Genomic DNA, 18,256 nt, shown 5'->3' with positions numbered 1-18,256 from the left:
GGCAAGCGAGAGCACGACGACGGCGGAGAGTGTAGCGCGCAAGTTTCCTAACTATGATCAACTATGCAAGACGCCATTACTGCGTATAGTTCTGGCACGGCACGTGCTCAAGACTTCCTGTCCCGCGTATAACTATTTTGTCTTCTGGTAGACCGAAGGACCCGTCAAACCTCGGTAATCGCGTAAACTACGCGGACGACGACGGAAACTTTGGCCCGCGTTCGGCAAATTCGAGGAATTTTTAATCCGCCCCCTATACACTCCGCAAATTTGTTGCATCGTTCGTGGCCCCGATTAATTAATATAATGCCACAGACTAGATTGCAATCGTTGTTCGCTTCTGCGTCGGTGTAAACTAGACTGCGGGTCCGTGTTCGATCAGGCACGAGACATATTTTGCATTATATGTATTACATCGGTATAATGCGATACCAGTTTCCAACGGAGGATCGTCTGATTAATAGGTGGATTATAGCATCGAATGGCAATAGCTTATTCAGTGATACGATTATTTAATGGGATCCTTGTTCGAGATTTCTATTCGGTTCCTAAAAATTCCTAACAGCGAATATACATATAAAAGATAGTATAGTTAGTTCTATCTTTATAAAATGTACCGAAACTTCAATTAATTTTCTTTGATTTTATTACTTCTTTATTCTTAGTTTATATAGTATAGATTACGTTATTAGATTATATTATTAATATAGAATTAGATTATTAGATCGCATTATTAATATAGGTTATATTATTGGATTATATTACTAATATAGGTTATATTATTAGATCGTATTATTAATATAGGTTATATTATTGGATTATATTATTAATATAGGTTATATTATTAGATCGTATTATTAATATAGGTTATATTATTGGATTGTATTATTAATATACGTATATTTCGATTTTAATATAAAACACATTAAAGCGTTTTATTATTTTCGAATTTGATGCGCGATGGCTGGGCAAAGTATCGTTGCACCAGAACGTAAGAATGCGCCGATAGCGAGCCGGCGGAAGTATTTGCGGGATTTGTTCGATATTTCATAAACCAAGCGGGGCGGTGGTATCAGTGTAAGATTTCATTGAGAACGAAGTCGGCCGACCCTCCTTTGAAGAATGCGCTTTGGCCAGACCAAGATAGGGGGTACCGAGGGGTTCTACGGCACGAAATAATCGATATCGCCAATCTCGTAAAGATTCTGGAATATTTTAAAGCTGCCGTAATTCTACCACGATATTTGCATCTACCTCCACGAAACAATTTTCATCTGTAAATATATATAATTACATTGCATAAGTTACACAATTTCTTTATTTTATTTTTACTTTATTTGAATTGAATTTACTATTATTATTATCATTATTTACTTTTGAAAATAATGACTGAATAAACAACTGCAGATATAAAGAAACTTAATGTTATAAATTTTAACCTATATCTCTAACCTAAAAAAAGAAAATGGCAGGTATTGAATTAGCAGAAACCTAATAAAATCACTTTGACTTTAGAAAAAAGCAAACATCTTAAGAGCTAAATTAAATATTATTATAAATTTATCACAAATAATAAATACCTAGTATAAATAATAAATATTGCCACAAAACTCATTGGTCCCAGATTCTGCCACGGTTTCACCCCCTAGATTTCCGTCGATCGTCGCACACTCGACGCAAACCAAATTCTACGTGTCCTTCGCCGTTTCCATCGAGAGCTCCGCAGACCGCGTTACGAAGCGAATCAGAAAATAATTGTCGGCGCAGGGGAGGACCGGGGCTCGCAACACGAAACTGCACATGGCGCTGAGGACAGATGCTTTAAATCGAACCCCGCAGTTTAGCCGGTCTCGGAGAGCTGTTTCGAGCAGTGCGAAACCGAACGAACGCATTCTTCGTGTGTGCGCGCGCGTGTCGTGTTACGCGCCGAGAGACCTCGGCTCTCTTTTTTTTTTGTCGTGTGGATCGTCACACGACACCTCTGGAAACCGCCCGAAAAACATAATCCACAATGCGGTGGGCGCGTGTCACGCCGCTGTAATTAGGGTGATATTCCCATAAAAGCTGTCGGAGCAAGGTGGACCGCAAATACCATTACCGCGCGCTTTATTAGAGGCCTAAGCTCGCCCTCTTAAATATCACGGTGTTGTGTAACTGTAACGCGAACCGTACCAAGGACCAAGTATCGGGGAACGTTTGTTTCGTTTATTGTTGCTATGGAAATTAGTCTTTAACACTGTCAGTGTTTAACGTTATTATTCGGCTGTAAGCATTTCTGTTATTATAGGCTGAACTTAATCTACAATTTTTATATATTCTAGTTTATATTTTTCAAAAATTATATTTATGTTAATTATACTGTATGATAAATACAGTATAATCTAAAGCTAAATCTGGAGATTTAACAACTGTAACTACAACTAATTTTAATCTCAACAAGTATCGGCACAATGTTCCAAAATTAAATAATTAAAAAATAATAATACATTTCTCTAAAGTCTCCCACAGATACCGAAAGAGTCGCAAACAAATCGTGGCGCGGCGAGAACCTTCCGCAGACAGTGACTAAATCTTGACCACACGTAGACCACGTACCAACCATTGTTAGGCCTCCGAACAAACAATATTTCCTCAAATACATAGACTGCACAGTATAAACGAACGATTCGACGGGCAAGCGAGTTGCGTCGCGCCGCTGCGTCGTCTGCGTCGTCTGCGTCGGTGAGGCAACACGAACGTCGACGCTCTTTCGCGTGCTATTCCCACTTAGAGCAAACAATCGGCTGGCACCTCGACAAACAAAAAGGCCGCTCTCTCTCCCCCCCCCCCCCCCCCCTCTCTCTCTCTCTCTTTGGGTACTTAACCGCGGTTCCGTCTTCCAAGTATTCAGCCGTGAGCTGCGACGTACTGCCCACCCTGCCGAGGCAATTCCGGGACAGAAGAAGCAGACGCGGGCAAGAAACCGCGATCCGTTCCGCGTGTGCACCAGGAAAGATCGATCTCGAACAGAGACCGGGGACAAAACGTTCGGCGCATCACCGACTATGCTCTTCCCGGCCGGTTTTCTTCGGCGTCCCTCGTTTCCTCTATGCTCGCGAGGGAACCGCGGTCTACGTCAGCGGTATCCGCGATTTCTTTGCCAGGAAATTGTGGAAGTCATTATTGACGTCACTTTTAGGGTAATTTATATTGTATTCGAGGGATAGGTGCAAAATTTTTCTTTAATAAATTTTCTTTTCTAGAGCAAATTTTAGCATGAATTCCTATCATCGCAGTCATGTTTAACCTCCTCGTGGAAGTAGGGTAAACGCGTTTCTCTTATTGGCAAAAATGATCCCTTTTCAATCCCCAATTTTTGGGAAACGGGGACGCGTTGAACACGAGCCTTTCGCACCGATTAGTTCATTGATCTTCTTTTAATAGAAATTGATTTCAGGAGGTGATAGACAAAAGGAGATTACGGAACGAGCACTATACTCCCCTTTGACCCTTAACAGAAATTGTTACCGTCTCTTCAGCATCCTGCGAAATGTACGAGGGTGAGACGCGACCGAGACGAAACCGATTTGCAAGAGAAGCAACGCGACGTAGTAAATAAACGCTCGTTAGCCGATGACGGAAGGTGTAACACGGAATCGTCGACGATTTAACGGATATTTAACGGTCGAACCCGCGGCCGTCGAAGAAAAAGATCGATCTTTCGGAGTTGGCGAGGTCTCGACTCTTTGCTTTTGCATCGCGAGAAAGGGAGAGAGATAAATAGAGAGAGAGAGAGAGGAGCGGGTACAGGCAGAGCGGTCTTATTACACGGGGATAGGCACGCATAACCGTGGCAAATGCAAATGTCGCGCGCATCGCCGCGTGCTCCCTCTCGAGGGGGGAATCAACGATCGCAATCACCGATGTCACGGGCGGGACTTATTGGCCGTGATACGCCTAATAGATCGATGCCACCCATTATTACGCCTCCCTCCCCCTATGCCGTTGCGGCGCGCGGCCCGTCCTACAAATAACACGGCGCGCGCCCGCGCGAGAGAACGCTTTTCTAATGAGGTAGCCGGGGCTGCGCGTGACCGGATCTCCGCGCGCCTCGATTTTACCCGCGCGTACAGCCGACCGAGATGATAAGAGAGACGACTCGCGCCGGAATCACCGTGTTTCCGGGGCCACCGGAGGATGTCTCTGTTTTGCGACCGAGCCGCCATCCTCCGCGAGGCCAACGGCCCCCTGGCTCATTGCCGTTTTTCTTGTCGGCCGGCTGCTTTGATCGTCGTTAACTCATTCGCACTCGAACGATGCCCTTGGTTCGTTTTGCCAAAACTCGGTTTTATAGTAAATTTGCAATCTAGTCAACTTTGTAACCTAGACAACGACTATATCGTCGACTGAAACTTTCCAAAAATCACCGAGAAAATGATTTCTTAAAACACGTGTCGATATCTCGAACAGAACGCCATTTTCTCCTGACGCCCTTTACCACGAGGAGCTGGCGACGCGTCTTTCGTTCCCTCGAATCCGCCGTTAATCCGGTAGCCCCGGTAGTTAAGCAATCGATCGTAGTAATTACTCACCACGTGGATACCCTCCGAGTCCCTCCTGAGGTCGCCGCCTCTCTGGCCAGCCGTGACGGCGGCGCTCAGGTGATTGTAATGATGTTGATGCAACGTGTTCAAGGTCTGCGTGTACGGATCGCCGACGAGGTAATCGAGATGCTGCGGCTGGCCGAGGCTCGGGTGCTGCGGACTCGCCGGCGCGTGGTGGTGCGATGGGAACGGGGGCGGGAAATACGGGGGTTGGAAGTCCGAGGCGGTGGGCAACGAGGCACCGCCGTGGTGCGGCATCCCGCTGCCGTTCCCGTTGCCTCTGTGCCCGTGGTGATGGGCGCCGGAATACGGCGAGGAGTTGCCACCGCCCAGCGAGGATATACCCCCATGGCCAGTTAAACGGTCCTGCGAACAAATTAATTCCATGGTTAGAACTCTTCATCTATATGTCATCTATAGTCTGTATATTATAGTCTGTATATAGCATCATCTGTAACAGAGCTGGGTAAGCTGAATCACGTAGGGTATTTGCTAAGGTATAGCTAAGACCATAACGCTTCATGACGGACTTAGTCCCTACTCCTCGAAGCAACGATGCCACTTCCTTAACTCTATAGATCTATAGGTCTATAGTCTACAGTATCGTATACAGTATTATGCCTATAGAGTTCAGATTATAAATTCTTTTTTCCAGCACTTCGTTTTATAGTTTCCTTTATATTACACAGAGTGTCCTTAAAGTGATTCGCAATTTTGGAAATTAGGATTTTTGTCTAATCTAGCGGTACAGTTTATGCATATTTAATTATAGCATAAAACCACCGATTTCGGTATTTCGACCGCCGCGATTCCCATAACCATTAACGAGTTTGGTAGCGCAAGCGTCGGGGCCATTTTTTGTCGGCGCAATCACGTGTACGACTTGTTCCTTTAATTCGTATCTTCGCTCATCCAGAGACAGCGTCGCGGATCATCCATAATCTATTTGCGCCTTAATTGTCAGTAATAATCGTATCTGTCGAAAGGCCGCACGCATCGATGGGAAGCGTACGGTAACGCGGGCCCGAAGAAAAAGAGCAAGGTAATAACCATAATGAATGCGCGACGTAGAGGGGCAGAGAAAAAGAGGAAGAAGAAGAAGAAGAGGAAGAAGGAAGAAGGAGGCGAGTTCTCATCGATACGGCTGCTTTCGCCGCTATTAAAAAATCAGTGGCCGGCGTAATTGCGTTGACTAATGTCCGTCGTTGACGGCCGGCAAGAAAAAAAATCGTGTCAGCCGCGAGCTGGAGGTCCGCCATTACTATAAACGACGAGTATATGGAACAGTACCGTTTATCGGCCCGAAGGTGGTGAACATAAACGCGGATAAATGCTATGCAAATCTTACGGCGAACGGAACGCCGCGGATAGCTTACGGGCAGAATGTAGGTGTGCCCCGGGATCTTTGTCAAGAAAACCGCGGTGGATGTTAGCCGCCGCCGCTTGGAAAAATCGTGAACGCGATAAGATACTGCCGTTCGGTCTCCGTACGGTCCGCTTCCGTTTCGTTATTTTCGCCGTTCCTTCACAGTCGTTTATCATCGACTTTATTATTGTTACACGTGTCCTCGGCTGTTTTAACGGCGGCCAATAAATTCGCGGTTTTATCTCGTTTTGCCGGACGCCTCCTGCTATTTGCTCGATTGCTATGATCTGGCGACGATCTGACGACAACTCGAGCGTTACGCGACGAGAAGTCAGTTTACCCGATCCAGAGAATCGGAACGATATTTTACTTCATGGCGAATTGGTATTGGCACTCTTCGCTATTCTTCGGTACTCTAAGACACGGCCATAATTTATTCCGAACCCTAAAAATCTAGTCCAACAGATCCTCGACCTTCCCATGGATCCACTCGGCTTAGACTTTTTTGCAACGAACGCTTCCAAAGTTTTTAAACGATCATTCGCCGGTCGCCCCGCGCCTCTGACATCGCTCGAATCGAGGGATAATTATAGCGGAGTGTCTAACGGTGCGATTAAGCGGCACAAAAAATGCGACTACTCCATCCAATTCTATATCCTGTTTTCCAAGGCAAATGCTACCTAAACCTCGCTTGTTCGTCGCTTTTAGCGTAATGATAGCTTCGCCGAGAAAAATATCAGTCTCGAAATCAACGAACCAACGCCGCCGAAATTAGGACGCCGGAGGGACGCGCGCTTCCGGTCCAGTTGTAAAAGGAAGACGATTATAGCGTTGCTGTGGGCAGCGCGGAAACTTTTTACAATTATTCCCACGCGCTGACAGAATTCTCCTCGCTATAATTCCTCTGCCTATCTTTCTTTAATCGAGGCTGCCATAATCGAGATTTTGTTCGATACGAACTGTGACTTATGATCAGAAACAGGTCTACGCTAGGCCGAGCCCCCGTTTTTCGCCGCGGAGCAGCAAAGAGCGTAATGGCCCGGTATCCGGCGAGCGACGCGAGCCCTGTCGTTTTTATCGTCCTTTCTATCCACCCGTTAATCCGCGATTGTTTCGAGCGTTTACGCATTGTTCTTTGTTCGAGAATGCCTCCGTTAACCTGCGCGCGTTAAAGTTCAGAGATGAGAATCTCTGCAGAAAATGCTGATTACATCGGGACTCTACGCGGAGAGCCGTCGATTGTATGAAATATCGGTCACAAATCGCAAGATCATCAAAGTAAATTGCCAAGGTGTGATCGAGCAGATCCTCCGCCCGGAAACCTAGCGGACTCTGCGCGCGCGGAAGTCGAGATCCGCGTGTTGCGAATAAGGCAACAAAGTATACGTTGTTAACGGGGAAAACTGGAATCAACGATCGCTTAATGATCCATCGATCGGAATGATCAGCGCTGGTTTTTAACCCTTTTAGCGCCAACTAAAAAATCACGTTCACTCGAGCGAAATGTACAAAAGTCGTAGTTTAATAAAATTTCGAAGAGAAATGACAAGAATTCTCTAAAACCTGAAAATCATCAAAATGGAAGAAAAAATAAGAAATGAAGTAGTCGTTTATTATAAATATTAAGGTAACAATGTTTGTTCGAGAGTAGCCATCGACGATACTAAAATGGTTAACCAAATTGCGAGAGACAAGGGGCCCACGTTCGAGTTTCGGTACTTTTTACGGCGCGGCGAAAAAGGGTGCGCGAGACGACGGGATTCCCCCGGTGCCACGAATATGTGGTATCGCTCGGATAGATAGTATCAGCGGTGATTTATTCGAATAACAGCGAAAGCCTTTGTATCGACACTGTACAGGCGCGAGCCATTAGGTCTTTGCTCTCGTGATACGATCTCGAACATCTCTATAACCCCGTGAAAAGGGCCAACGCGCATCTTTTTCATCGTCCGTAACACTTTCTACGCGCGAAATGCCGCGCGAAGATTCCACCTGCGAGATTCTCAGTTTATTTCCTTTGATTTATTAACGAAATCCACTTCTCGGTTATGGGAATAATTTTAATATTTTTCAATATTTGGTTTTTTAATTAGAACTTTTATTAAGTGAAGAGGGTGTAAAATATGTACTCTTTTTCTTTATGAGATGTCTTTGTTAAATGACTTGGTGAAAACGATACATAACCTCAAAACAATACTTAAAAAATTATAGCTTCGCGATTGGAAACGTCGCAAGTCTTGAGTCAGATTATCCATAAATTAATTAATAAAAATACAGCTACTGGAAATTAAAAACTACAAAGAAATTCTGATCGCCGCGACCGTGAGAAAAAGAAATCGAAGCGCAAAGGGTTAAATTGAGAACCGTCGCTATCGCGCGGGTCGTCGATCGGTGTTTCCCGGATTCTACGAGCACAACGAGTCCGAAATTAGGAAGCGGCGTGCAGAGGCGACCGGTTAGGGCGTAGTCGGACAGGAAGAGGAATTCGATGTACTCGAGAGGCGGCTCGTAACGGCATTTAACGGCGTCGTTCCAAAATTGAACGGAAAGGTCCGTTATAGAAGGGGGGGGGGGGCGGGGAGGCCCTCCGCCCGGGCAAACAGGTGACTGCCTAATCTGCCCGATACCGGCGGCCCGGCCCGGCCCGGCCCAGCCGAACGAGCCAAAATTCACCGCGCTTTCGAGGCCGGCTTTAACAAATGGTCCTTTCGAAATTTACGCGGCGCTGCAACCCGGTCGACTTCCGCACGAAAAATATTGGTGACTTAACGATAGGCGTCGTTACCATCCGTGGAAGAAGTACCGTTCCTTTCGACGCCGCGGGAAAAGACATTAAGAGCTCTTCAATTTGCAGTTATATTCGTTATTCGATCGTTACGCGGGCCCGACTTTCACGTGCTCGGGAACAGTGGACGGAACGGTGATCGAAATACAGGGTGCCGCCGTCGTTTCGACAGCCTCCGTTAGAAAATTTAAGCAATTTAATCGCTTTGCTAATAATAGTATATTATATCACACGTGTCTCTTTTTATGAATTTATAGCGATTTATTGAACTCGAAATAAAGCTTCAAGTTAAGTCAAAATAAGATACCTTCCTTTTAGCAGTATTTAAACATTGAAGTAAAAGTCATCTAACAATAAATATAAATAATGAAGCGTCAGCCAATGTAGCGCAAAGGGTTAATAGTACGAGACATAATTCAGGGCTTTATCGTTTCTGTCAGCATCCGTCGACGTTGACATTAAATCTATCGAACGGTAAAATTGCCTGACAAGAGTAAAAAGATCCAATTTATTTAAATTAGATACAGTTTCTGTCCCATGAGGATGACATTAACTCTTTGCGGTCGTGTTCGGTTTGTACATAGGTGTCATGCTGGTCGGAATTAATTTTCGTTGAGCAATCAGTAATGCATAATGTGGGAGATTATGTAGGAAAAGAAATATCATTAATTCTTTTTTAAAATTTAGATATATGTAAGACGACGGTATGCTTGAATTTTATGTAAAAATAAAAATGAATAAACGAGCACTTTTGGTGGCTGAGAGTAGATACAAGATCACAAAGGTTTTAATTGTTCTAATAATTTTAAAAGAAAGAATTGGTAATTTGAAAGTTGTAGATTTAGTGTTGATGGCTATCTTGGATATTTTTTAAATAAATAAAGAACTGTAGGATTAATATAAAGGGGAGATTAACACAAGCAGAGTAGATTTATTTTGCAGAAAACAGCGGACGTATTAAAAGCTAAATCTACCACGATCAAATAATCAATTCTTTATTTAAAAATTATTAGAACAATTAATATATTTAAATTAGAAATAATTACCTAAATTATATTACTGAAGCAACTACTACAACAAAAACTGTACCTAAATAAATGAAATCTCTTTACTCTCGCCAGGCAACGCATGCCAGTCAATTATACCCAGGGTTAGAAGCAAAACCAAAAATTATCGCGTATCCGGTCTAAATAACGAACAGCTTATTCGTTATTGGAAAACACGTTCCGGTGACAGACGGTCCCCAAGATTGATCGAACCGAAGAAAGTTCATTTTAAAGAATCAGATCCCCGGCACGGGGGATCACGTTTTGAAAAGAAGGCCAGCAAGCGATCGTTTAATAGCCGCGGTCCGATCAAAACGATCTGTCACTATATACACGCATAAAATTTCGAGCGGCCAACAACCTGCAAACGGTCGGCTCGTTTCACAAGACGCATAGCCGAACTTTCCAGCCCGAGATCGCTATTGATAACGCCGGAGAAATCGTCCCTCTTACCACACATGACAAGTAGACAATTAATAACCAATAAGTCGGGCCCGTGTCGAAATCGAGAGATCGTAGATTAAGGACAAATGACTCTAGGAAAGAGAATCTAGACCTATGTTGTACGAGTCGAACTCTGAACGCGATGTGATTCACCAAAACCGACGACATTAAATAAGTCTCACTCTCGTTAATTGCATGGAAAAATAAATTACGCTTCAACCTCTTACACTACGACTTCCTAATTTATTTGTCCCTAATATTATCCCTAACAGGAACAAACAATTTTTATTTCTCCTGTTATTTTTATTTATTTTAATTTTTAAACTTTGATAAGAGAAGAATTAAATTTGATATCGATTTAAAAGAAATGAATAATATTTAGTGGATCTTGCATAAACTTTTTGCCACGAATCTGACTCGTTGTTATAATGCAAGGGGTTAATACCGCGTCTCTTCCGACAAACGACATTTTCTCGCGATTCTTGCCGTTTTACATTATTTACGCTTCGAATAACTCGCGGTGAAATCGTTTACGATCCGTTCTCGATCGAATCGGTATCGGCAGAACCGCGTCCAACGTAATCAACCTAGACAAATAGCGGTTCGAGCGCAAGCTTGAAACGAGTCTCTAAGAAATGTGGTTCAAGGATCCTCCAGCGCTTCGAGGAACGATAATTCATTGAACGCGTCGACGCGAAATCCTCGTAAACCTTTCTGTAAAAACTTGTGCGCGCTTAAAGCACTGATTTATCGTAGATTCAGCGACGTCGACAATGTCGGTCCAGCAACGGATCTTTCACCGTCAGAAAATTATTGTGGGGATCTAGCTAAACTGTCCTTGGAAGCTCTATAAAAAAGCAACGGCCACGGCCGTTGCATCGACCTACGCCCGTTGGATCGACCCGTGTCCGTTAGGACGATGCGCGTTTGTCCTCTGCTCGTAATTTCAACAGCGAAATATGTCTGTATATAAAGCGTGCGATACGGCGGTACAGGCAGAGTAAAAAAAACAGTGAGTGAAGAAGGACGGCGAAACAGCGAAACAGCGAAGCGAGCGAGACAGCGAAACGGTGAAGCGGCGAAACGAATACAAACCAGAGTTTTTTTCTTTGCATTTGGGCGACCGAGTAAGCGAGTTGTGATTCATACGTCTTCTGTTCAATAAACGGACATTCTATATTCTAAACCTAATTGTACCTAACAACCATAAAGGTTAAATTCAATATATTCTCACACTATTTATATGTCATGCGAACTCGCGGTTTCTCAAACTTTTTAGTCGATTCACTAGGTTATCATAGAGCATTGAGGAGATTGTTTGGCAGAGGTATTTTAAACAGTTGCTTCGAGATATTTTGACACGTGGAGCACCGCGCCACCCAGATATGGGCGACATAACCTGATGAATGTTAATGTTCTAGTTTCGCTTCAATTAATTAAATTGCTTTAACTGTGGCGAGATTTTAGTGGTCAATTGTCGGTACTGAACGTGTTAATTAGGCGATGGTCCGAGGTGAACACTTTGGTATTTAGTAACTATTAACTAACTGTTGCTTCAAAATGACAGCGGTTTTTCTGCGATTGAAACGGAGGATTCGCGTGTCATCGATAATAGATAACTCAATGTTTTATGAGATGACGTTTTATAGCCACAGCGAGGATTTTGAGCGCTTTACGGTCTGCTATTATCTTTCTATCTTGACGCACTGAAGTGAAGTCAGTCAACTGTGATACCGAAGCACGAGAGCACTCGAGGAAACATTTGAGAGCGTCCGAGGAAACAATTGGGAGCGCGAGTCCAGAACGATTTGAAATTTGCACACACCTCGACCTCGATCACCGTGGTCATGTCAACGTGGGGCGCGTAACAGAGCGCCAGCTTGTCCGCTGTCGGCGCTTCCGTGCGCGGCGGAAACATCCCTAGGATCTCCAGTTTGCCGGTTCGGGTAGCCGGTGGCGGCCGTATCCGTCGCAGTTCACCGTTCAACCCCGTTTCCGCGTGGAACCACTGTCGCCGCACTATAATATTCCCGGGCACATCACACACGCGCGGTGTCAATCTCGCACCACCTCGACACGACTGGTCTATCACGACGGGCGGTCGAGGCACTGCACACTGCGATATCACTTCCGACCCGCGGCGAAGCTCTCCGCGACAGCCCCGGCCGCGATGCGAACGGCCAGCCGAAAACCGAAGCACTGACGCGTCCGCGGAATTATTAGTTTAGCGGACGCGGCTCGACGCGACGCGACGGAAGAACGAGAGCTGGCGTCGGATCACGGCGGTCGACCTGCCGCATCAAGAGGAGCGGTGGCCGGAAGAGTCTCTTCCGGTTCGCGGGATCGCCAAAGAGAGAGAGAGAAAGAGAGAGAAAGAGAAAGAGAAAGAGAGGCGAGCTTAGAGAGCAGCAGGTGGCGAGCAAGATCCGACTGGCCGGAGGGCGCGAGAGGAAGGATGATCCGGCGAGGATCGGAGTGGACCGGCGATGCGCGACGGTCGGTCGCGCGGTGACTCGAGCATGATCGCCGGCCGATGATCGCGCATCAATCCGCCGCGCCGCGTGGATGGCATCGATACATCCGGCGGCTTTCCGGTTTCCCAACTGACTCGGATGATCGCGCGCCGGTCGGGCTGCGAGGACGGGCCGATCCCGCGCGCGTGGCTCCCTTCGCCGGGGCCGTCGGTGTCGTCGTCGGAGCGGTCGTCGGACTCGCGAGACTCGCGCCGGTAAGAGAACAGCTGATCGGCTGATTGAGCGGTGTGTTGCGGCCGACCGACTGAACCACGGGGACGGTGCCGAGCGTACCAAAGTATAGCTAACTGCCGTGTGCGAGCACGCCGAGGACGAAATGGGAGGTGGTACGGTGTGTGCTCTTACCGAGAGAGCTACTACTACCACTACTAGTCCGACGACTACTACTACTCTACTCGCGACAGCCACCACCATCCGGACCGACCGCGCCGGAGGACGACGACGACGCCGCGCCGGCAGCTGCACCACCACCACCACCATCGCCACCACCACCACCATCGCCTCCACCACCACCACCACCACTACCACCGTTACCACCACCAGTTTGAGAGAGTTCTACCCTACCATCCTGGCAACGAGAACCGAGGATAGGAGGATAGGAACGCGGAGCTCTCGTTCTTACGCGCTCGCGGACCACCGAAATTACGCCCGAGGACACCAGCCACCACGTGCAACTGCTCGTAGAGCCGCCCCACCACCACCAGAGGAGCCAGCCGACGCGACCCGCCAGGGGACGATCCACGAAACAGCGAATAGGAGAGATACACCATGGGCTCGCGCGACGCTCGCCGACGCTTCCCGATGCAGATCCCCTGCAACGCGACACCACCCGAACACCCGGCGAATATTCGGCTGCTACTTGTCGACTTGTTTTTGAAGGTTTGAGGCATTAACCACTTGCACTATAATAACGAGTCGGACACGCGAAGCACATTTTACACACAATTTAATAAATATGACTGTCTTTCTAAAACCTAATTGCAAATTAGAAGGAATAACGTGAAATTGCGACAAAAAAATAACAAAATAATTAAACGTCTCCGCAATGGTATAGTGATCTCGAATTGACCGTTCAATCAGTTTTAATATCGAGAGCGACGTATCATGAAACGCGTCCATGGGAAAATTTCTTTCACGGCACAGCAAAATAATAATCACAGTTTACCGTGTCGATATTTATCGACGTAATTGCCGCTTATTAGAAACATTACAAGAGCGGCTTACAACATTTCCAACTTTATTAAATGTTGATTACTGACCTCGTAAATCCTGAACCGCCATTAAGCTTTTTACTGTTAATCTATATTGCGAGCGCAATAAAGCATACCGTCGAAATAAATATTATAATTTTCCGCGAGACAAAAGAAACGCTGCAAACTAGAATTAACAAATCGATGAACAGATAGAGGTGGGATTATTAATTGGTATTACGGAATTCAGGTTACGCGCGTGATCTGTGCAAAAGTCGTTCGATGGCAAATAAAGAAGCGGCGCTGTCCTACCGTGTAATCTTCTTGCGATGTAATCCGTTAGATGCGTTTCTAATATCTAATTAAGTTAATTTACCGACCGATGGAATATATGCTCGGACAAGTCGTGCGACAAGCGCGTCGTGTCTTTGATTTTTATTTCTTGCATGCTGGAGGTGTGTTCGAGTCGATAACATTTTTTTTTAGCGATCGTAATCCATTCTTTGCAATTTTCTTCGATCGATCATCGAGTCAAGTAGGTTACTCAACGATTTTCAATGACACTTTTTAAAACAGTTCTCAGGACTTTTTTCTATAAGAAAAATACACGATGGTTACCTCCACTAATTAAAATTAATAATTTAAAAATAAGAAAGCAAGGAATCTCGTTACTTCGAATATAAAAATGCCAGAAAGTATGTGCGACTGTCTCATATTTTCAACCGTCTCAACAATGGTATAAATAATTCTAGCAGAGCAACTGTACAACATTTTATATCCGAGCAGCCAAGGAGAAGGTATTCGGAGTAAGAGGTTCCACAAAAGAAGCAGCAATCGCGCAGAAATCGGCGAGGTTGCGGTAGACGGATCGCGGCCGATCCGCGGATTATCAGGTAGCTCGTACGTCAGCAATATTTATCGGTGGTCCGCGGGACAAGATTAGATCGTGACACTCGATAACAGGCCGGCGCGGTTATCGGATTCGGGATACGTTTCGCGACGGGAGGCGCGACGTATTAATTAACCGCGGCAGCAGCGCAACGCCGCGGCAGAAATACGTTCGCCGCGCGCGCGCGCGCGTTCCCAACCCGCTTTTCCGTCGCCCGTTCATTCATGCCGCGTGCGCGCGCGAGCCGCCATTAATTTGCAGGATGAAAACGGGCCGGCGAAGAAGCAACGCTATAGGTCGGCCGGCATACGGGGAGCGTAATTTATGCCGGTGTAAATTCTGCTGCGTAATTACGTCTCGGAACGCCATTCACGACGCGACGACGACGCGAAAAGACGCGAAAAGACGCGAAAAGACGCGAAAAGACGCGCGACACCGGAAACAAGCTGTCTCTGCTCCAAGACACCGGGTTTTCGTCGATTTTATATGAAAGATATAATTCCCACCAAACGGATGGACCCATAACCAGTTTCTTTCATAGTTACACTAAAAATAATTAATAAATGAAAATATTCTATTGATTTCTAAAGCGTTGATTGACCGGAACGAAGCGTCGACTAAACGCAGCTTGGCACGGAACGTGTTAATTAACTATATAAGTCCATTCTGGTTAAACCTAAGATAGGATATGATACTAGAGTGGTTTCGCAAGAACACGATTCGATTTTCGATCGGGGATCAACGATCTGAATCAAGGATCGCTCCAGCTTTCCAACGATTGATTAATTTCGCCTTTGCTCGTCGATTCCGGGCTGCGCGGGACAAAAAGCAGAAAACTGTCCAAGATAGAGAAACCGGAGAAGATAAAAAGGAGGGAGGGAGGATAAGAGGGGTATCCCAGCCAGCGAGACGGAACAACGTCGAGACCGGCGTGGCGCGAGCGCGCCTCGGGCTAACCGATCGCGCGTCGTGTTGTCATCGGATGCAACAAGAATTTACTGGGGCACTTGGAGAACTGGCTCGTCGTCGTTCCGTCCAGGTTTCTAGCGGCGATTTTTACGGTTTCGCGCCGCGGCGCCGTCCATCAGCGCCGTCCGTCCGAGAAATCGGCAGATCCGAACGGAATCGTAAAGCCTGCTCTCGTCGACAGAGAATTAGCCGCAGCGCGCGGACCGCGGCAATTATTCCGATCGTTTTAAATGCTTTACGGTCCCGTTTACGGACTCCTGACGCGCACCGCCGCAACGCCGATTTGCCCGGCCACTTACGGATTCGCAAAGGAGGCGGACTTGACGGAGAAAAATAACTGGTGCACCGCACGTCGTCGCCGAATTGCCACGGTTTTTCCTTAGGTGCTGCGCAAGCTCGCCGTTTGACCTTTTTCCTTGCTTCGTATAGTGTTTTAACTCTTTGAAATCGATGCCATTTTCACCGCAAATCTATAGCAATTTTTATAACTTGTACTATTAGCATTTTATGTCAGGTTATGACAAGTTATTGATTTTTCAATTTTTTTGGCTTGTGCTATTATCATTTTACACGACAGAGTACATTTTGTCACTTATATCAACAGTTTCATTTTTAACAATTTTTCAATCTAAATTTTGTTGGTATAAAAATGATTTTCGAACGTAAGAGGAACAGTTCTTTCATTTTCGTAAACGTCAAATGTGTATTTTTGCAATGTCTTATGTAATTTTATTTTTAAGTTTATTAAGATTCCTTGGAAACGCTGTTATAGTTGCATTTTCGCGTAATGCCTATAGCGTTAATTGACCGTATTGAAACGTTCCATTCCGCGAAAGCCCTCCACGCTTTAACGCGAAATTAATTGTGGGGACATTTTTCAGGGTTCGCTCTTTGACTTCCTCCGAGGTGTAATTCCATTTCTTCGGTGTCTGGCGTTAATCATCCGCGGCAACCGGAACACTTCGTCTCTTCTTGCCGCGCTTTATGCACAGCGATGGGAAAATCTATCGATCGGTGAGTACGTGCGTCCCTAATCGCCGCTTCCTACATTAGAAAACATGTTAACTCACTGATAACTCTCGTCGATTGTAATATTTAAACGTATATAAATTATTAGAGAATGAAATAAAAAACTTATATAAATTGCAATATTTTTCTAATCTTCAGTATCATTTAATATAATTTTCTGTCTTCCCTGAAAACTGTTTAATAAATGAAAGGGCTGTCGACGCTTTCTCGGCGCTTCGACAAAGTTCCTAATATTAAAAAATTTGTTTAACAACTATTTTTCATAGAACGCATCCGTTTGTATGATTTTAATAAACCGGTTATCAATTCGTGAGACGATGGACACCTGTTTCTACTGCAGATTAGAAAGTGATTTAAACCTGTCGCCTCGATTCCACGTACGGAACAACCAGCCGGGCTCTGGTGCTCGTTTCAAAATTTAGAAAGTCGTCAAATTCGTCGCAGCCGCTTCTCCGAATAATACTATTTACCGTGCCCGGAGATTTTAATAACTCTATGGACGTCGTCCCGATGCTTCCATTGCCTGTGCCACTTTATTACTATTAATAACCGGGCCCGGGGTCCGCATTGTAATTTGGGTCGTCGGCCCGTCGATTTTTATTTGTCGATCGCCGGGTCGATGATCCACGATTCCCAAAAAATCTTTCGTCTCTCGAAACGACGAGACTCCCTCGTATTGAATCAGTAGAGTTCCCTAAGACTATCTTGAAATATTTTTTTCAAATAGAAATATGAGGCGTTATGTCTAAACATAGCGTAATGAATGTGTTAGAATTTCTCTAAGCAATAATAATTATTTTCTTTAACTAAAGAAAATATTTTACCGCCTGTTACTGAGGCGGTAATGGAAGCATATAAAGAAAATGATATATTCAATCATAAAAATAGTTAGAAAATATAGAGTGTTCCAAAAGTCACTCTCAATTAGAATAAGAGGTTTCCGAGGTCATTTGAAGCAACTTTTTCCTTTACAAAATTATTCTCCGAGGCGTCGTTAACAAGTTATTAACGAAAAACAATAGCCAATGAGGGACGAGCTCGCCTGACGCGAAGCGGTCGAGCCAATCAGCGGAACCGAGCTTCTCCCACTCTTTGTCTCGCGCCAGGAGCGCTCGCTTCTAATTGGTCACCGTTTCTCATTAATAAATCGTAAACGAAACCACAGATTGCATTTTCGCTAAGGATAAAGTTGCTCCAAATGACCTAATTTCCCATTTAAAATTAACTTTTCAGATACCCCGTATACTAACACCAGTCCGCTCTCTACCGCCCACAATTAAAACGATTTTCGAATTATCTACGCCATCGAACGGTAATATGAGCCGTCGACGCCGACAACTATAATTAAGTAATATGTACACAGTGTGTGATCCACAAATCAATCGCCAATCACTTTGAACCGTGTCTAACGTATCAACGTT

General features: G+C 45.3%; 1 protein-coding gene and 1 long non-coding RNA gene across 4 annotated transcripts in view; one reads left to right on the top strand and one right to left on the bottom strand.

Moving 5' to 3' along the window:
• Window positions 1–18,256, bottom strand: part of Tfap-2 (transcription factor AP-2) — a 101,947-nt gene that overhangs the window by 52,882 nt on the left and 30,809 nt on the right. For 2 of the 3 annotated variants that reach the window (XM_078193641.1, XM_078193642.1), the window contains exons 1-2: window positions 12,050–12,261; window positions 4,572–4,949 (exon numbers count right to left, since the gene is read on the bottom strand). In XM_078193641.1, coding sequence (XP_078049767.1) covers window positions 4,572–4,949; window positions 12,050–12,142 — 471 coding nt within the window. In that variant the 5' untranslated portion in view covers window positions 12,143–12,261. Of the gene's footprint in view, window positions 1–4,571; window positions 4,950–12,049; window positions 12,262–18,256 lie in introns of those variants that run through there. The other variant, XM_078193640.1, reaches the window with a different exon arrangement.
• Window positions 13,398–18,188, top strand: LOC144476406 (uncharacterized). Its single transcript, XR_013495032.1, has 3 exons — window positions 13,398–13,637; window positions 16,688–16,820; window positions 18,069–18,188. It is a non-coding gene; the product is annotated as an uncharacterized LOC144476406 (long non-coding RNA).

This window comes from Augochlora pura, chromosome 10 (assembly GCF_028453695.1).
Source record: "Augochlora pura isolate Apur16 chromosome 10, APUR_v2.2.1, whole genome shotgun sequence".
In the NCBI taxonomy this organism is placed as follows: Eukaryota; Metazoa; Arthropoda; class Insecta; order Hymenoptera; family Halictidae; genus Augochlora; species Augochlora pura.
The sequence above is the reverse complement of the archived record's forward strand: the minus strand, read 5'-3'. Positions and strand labels throughout refer to the sequence as shown.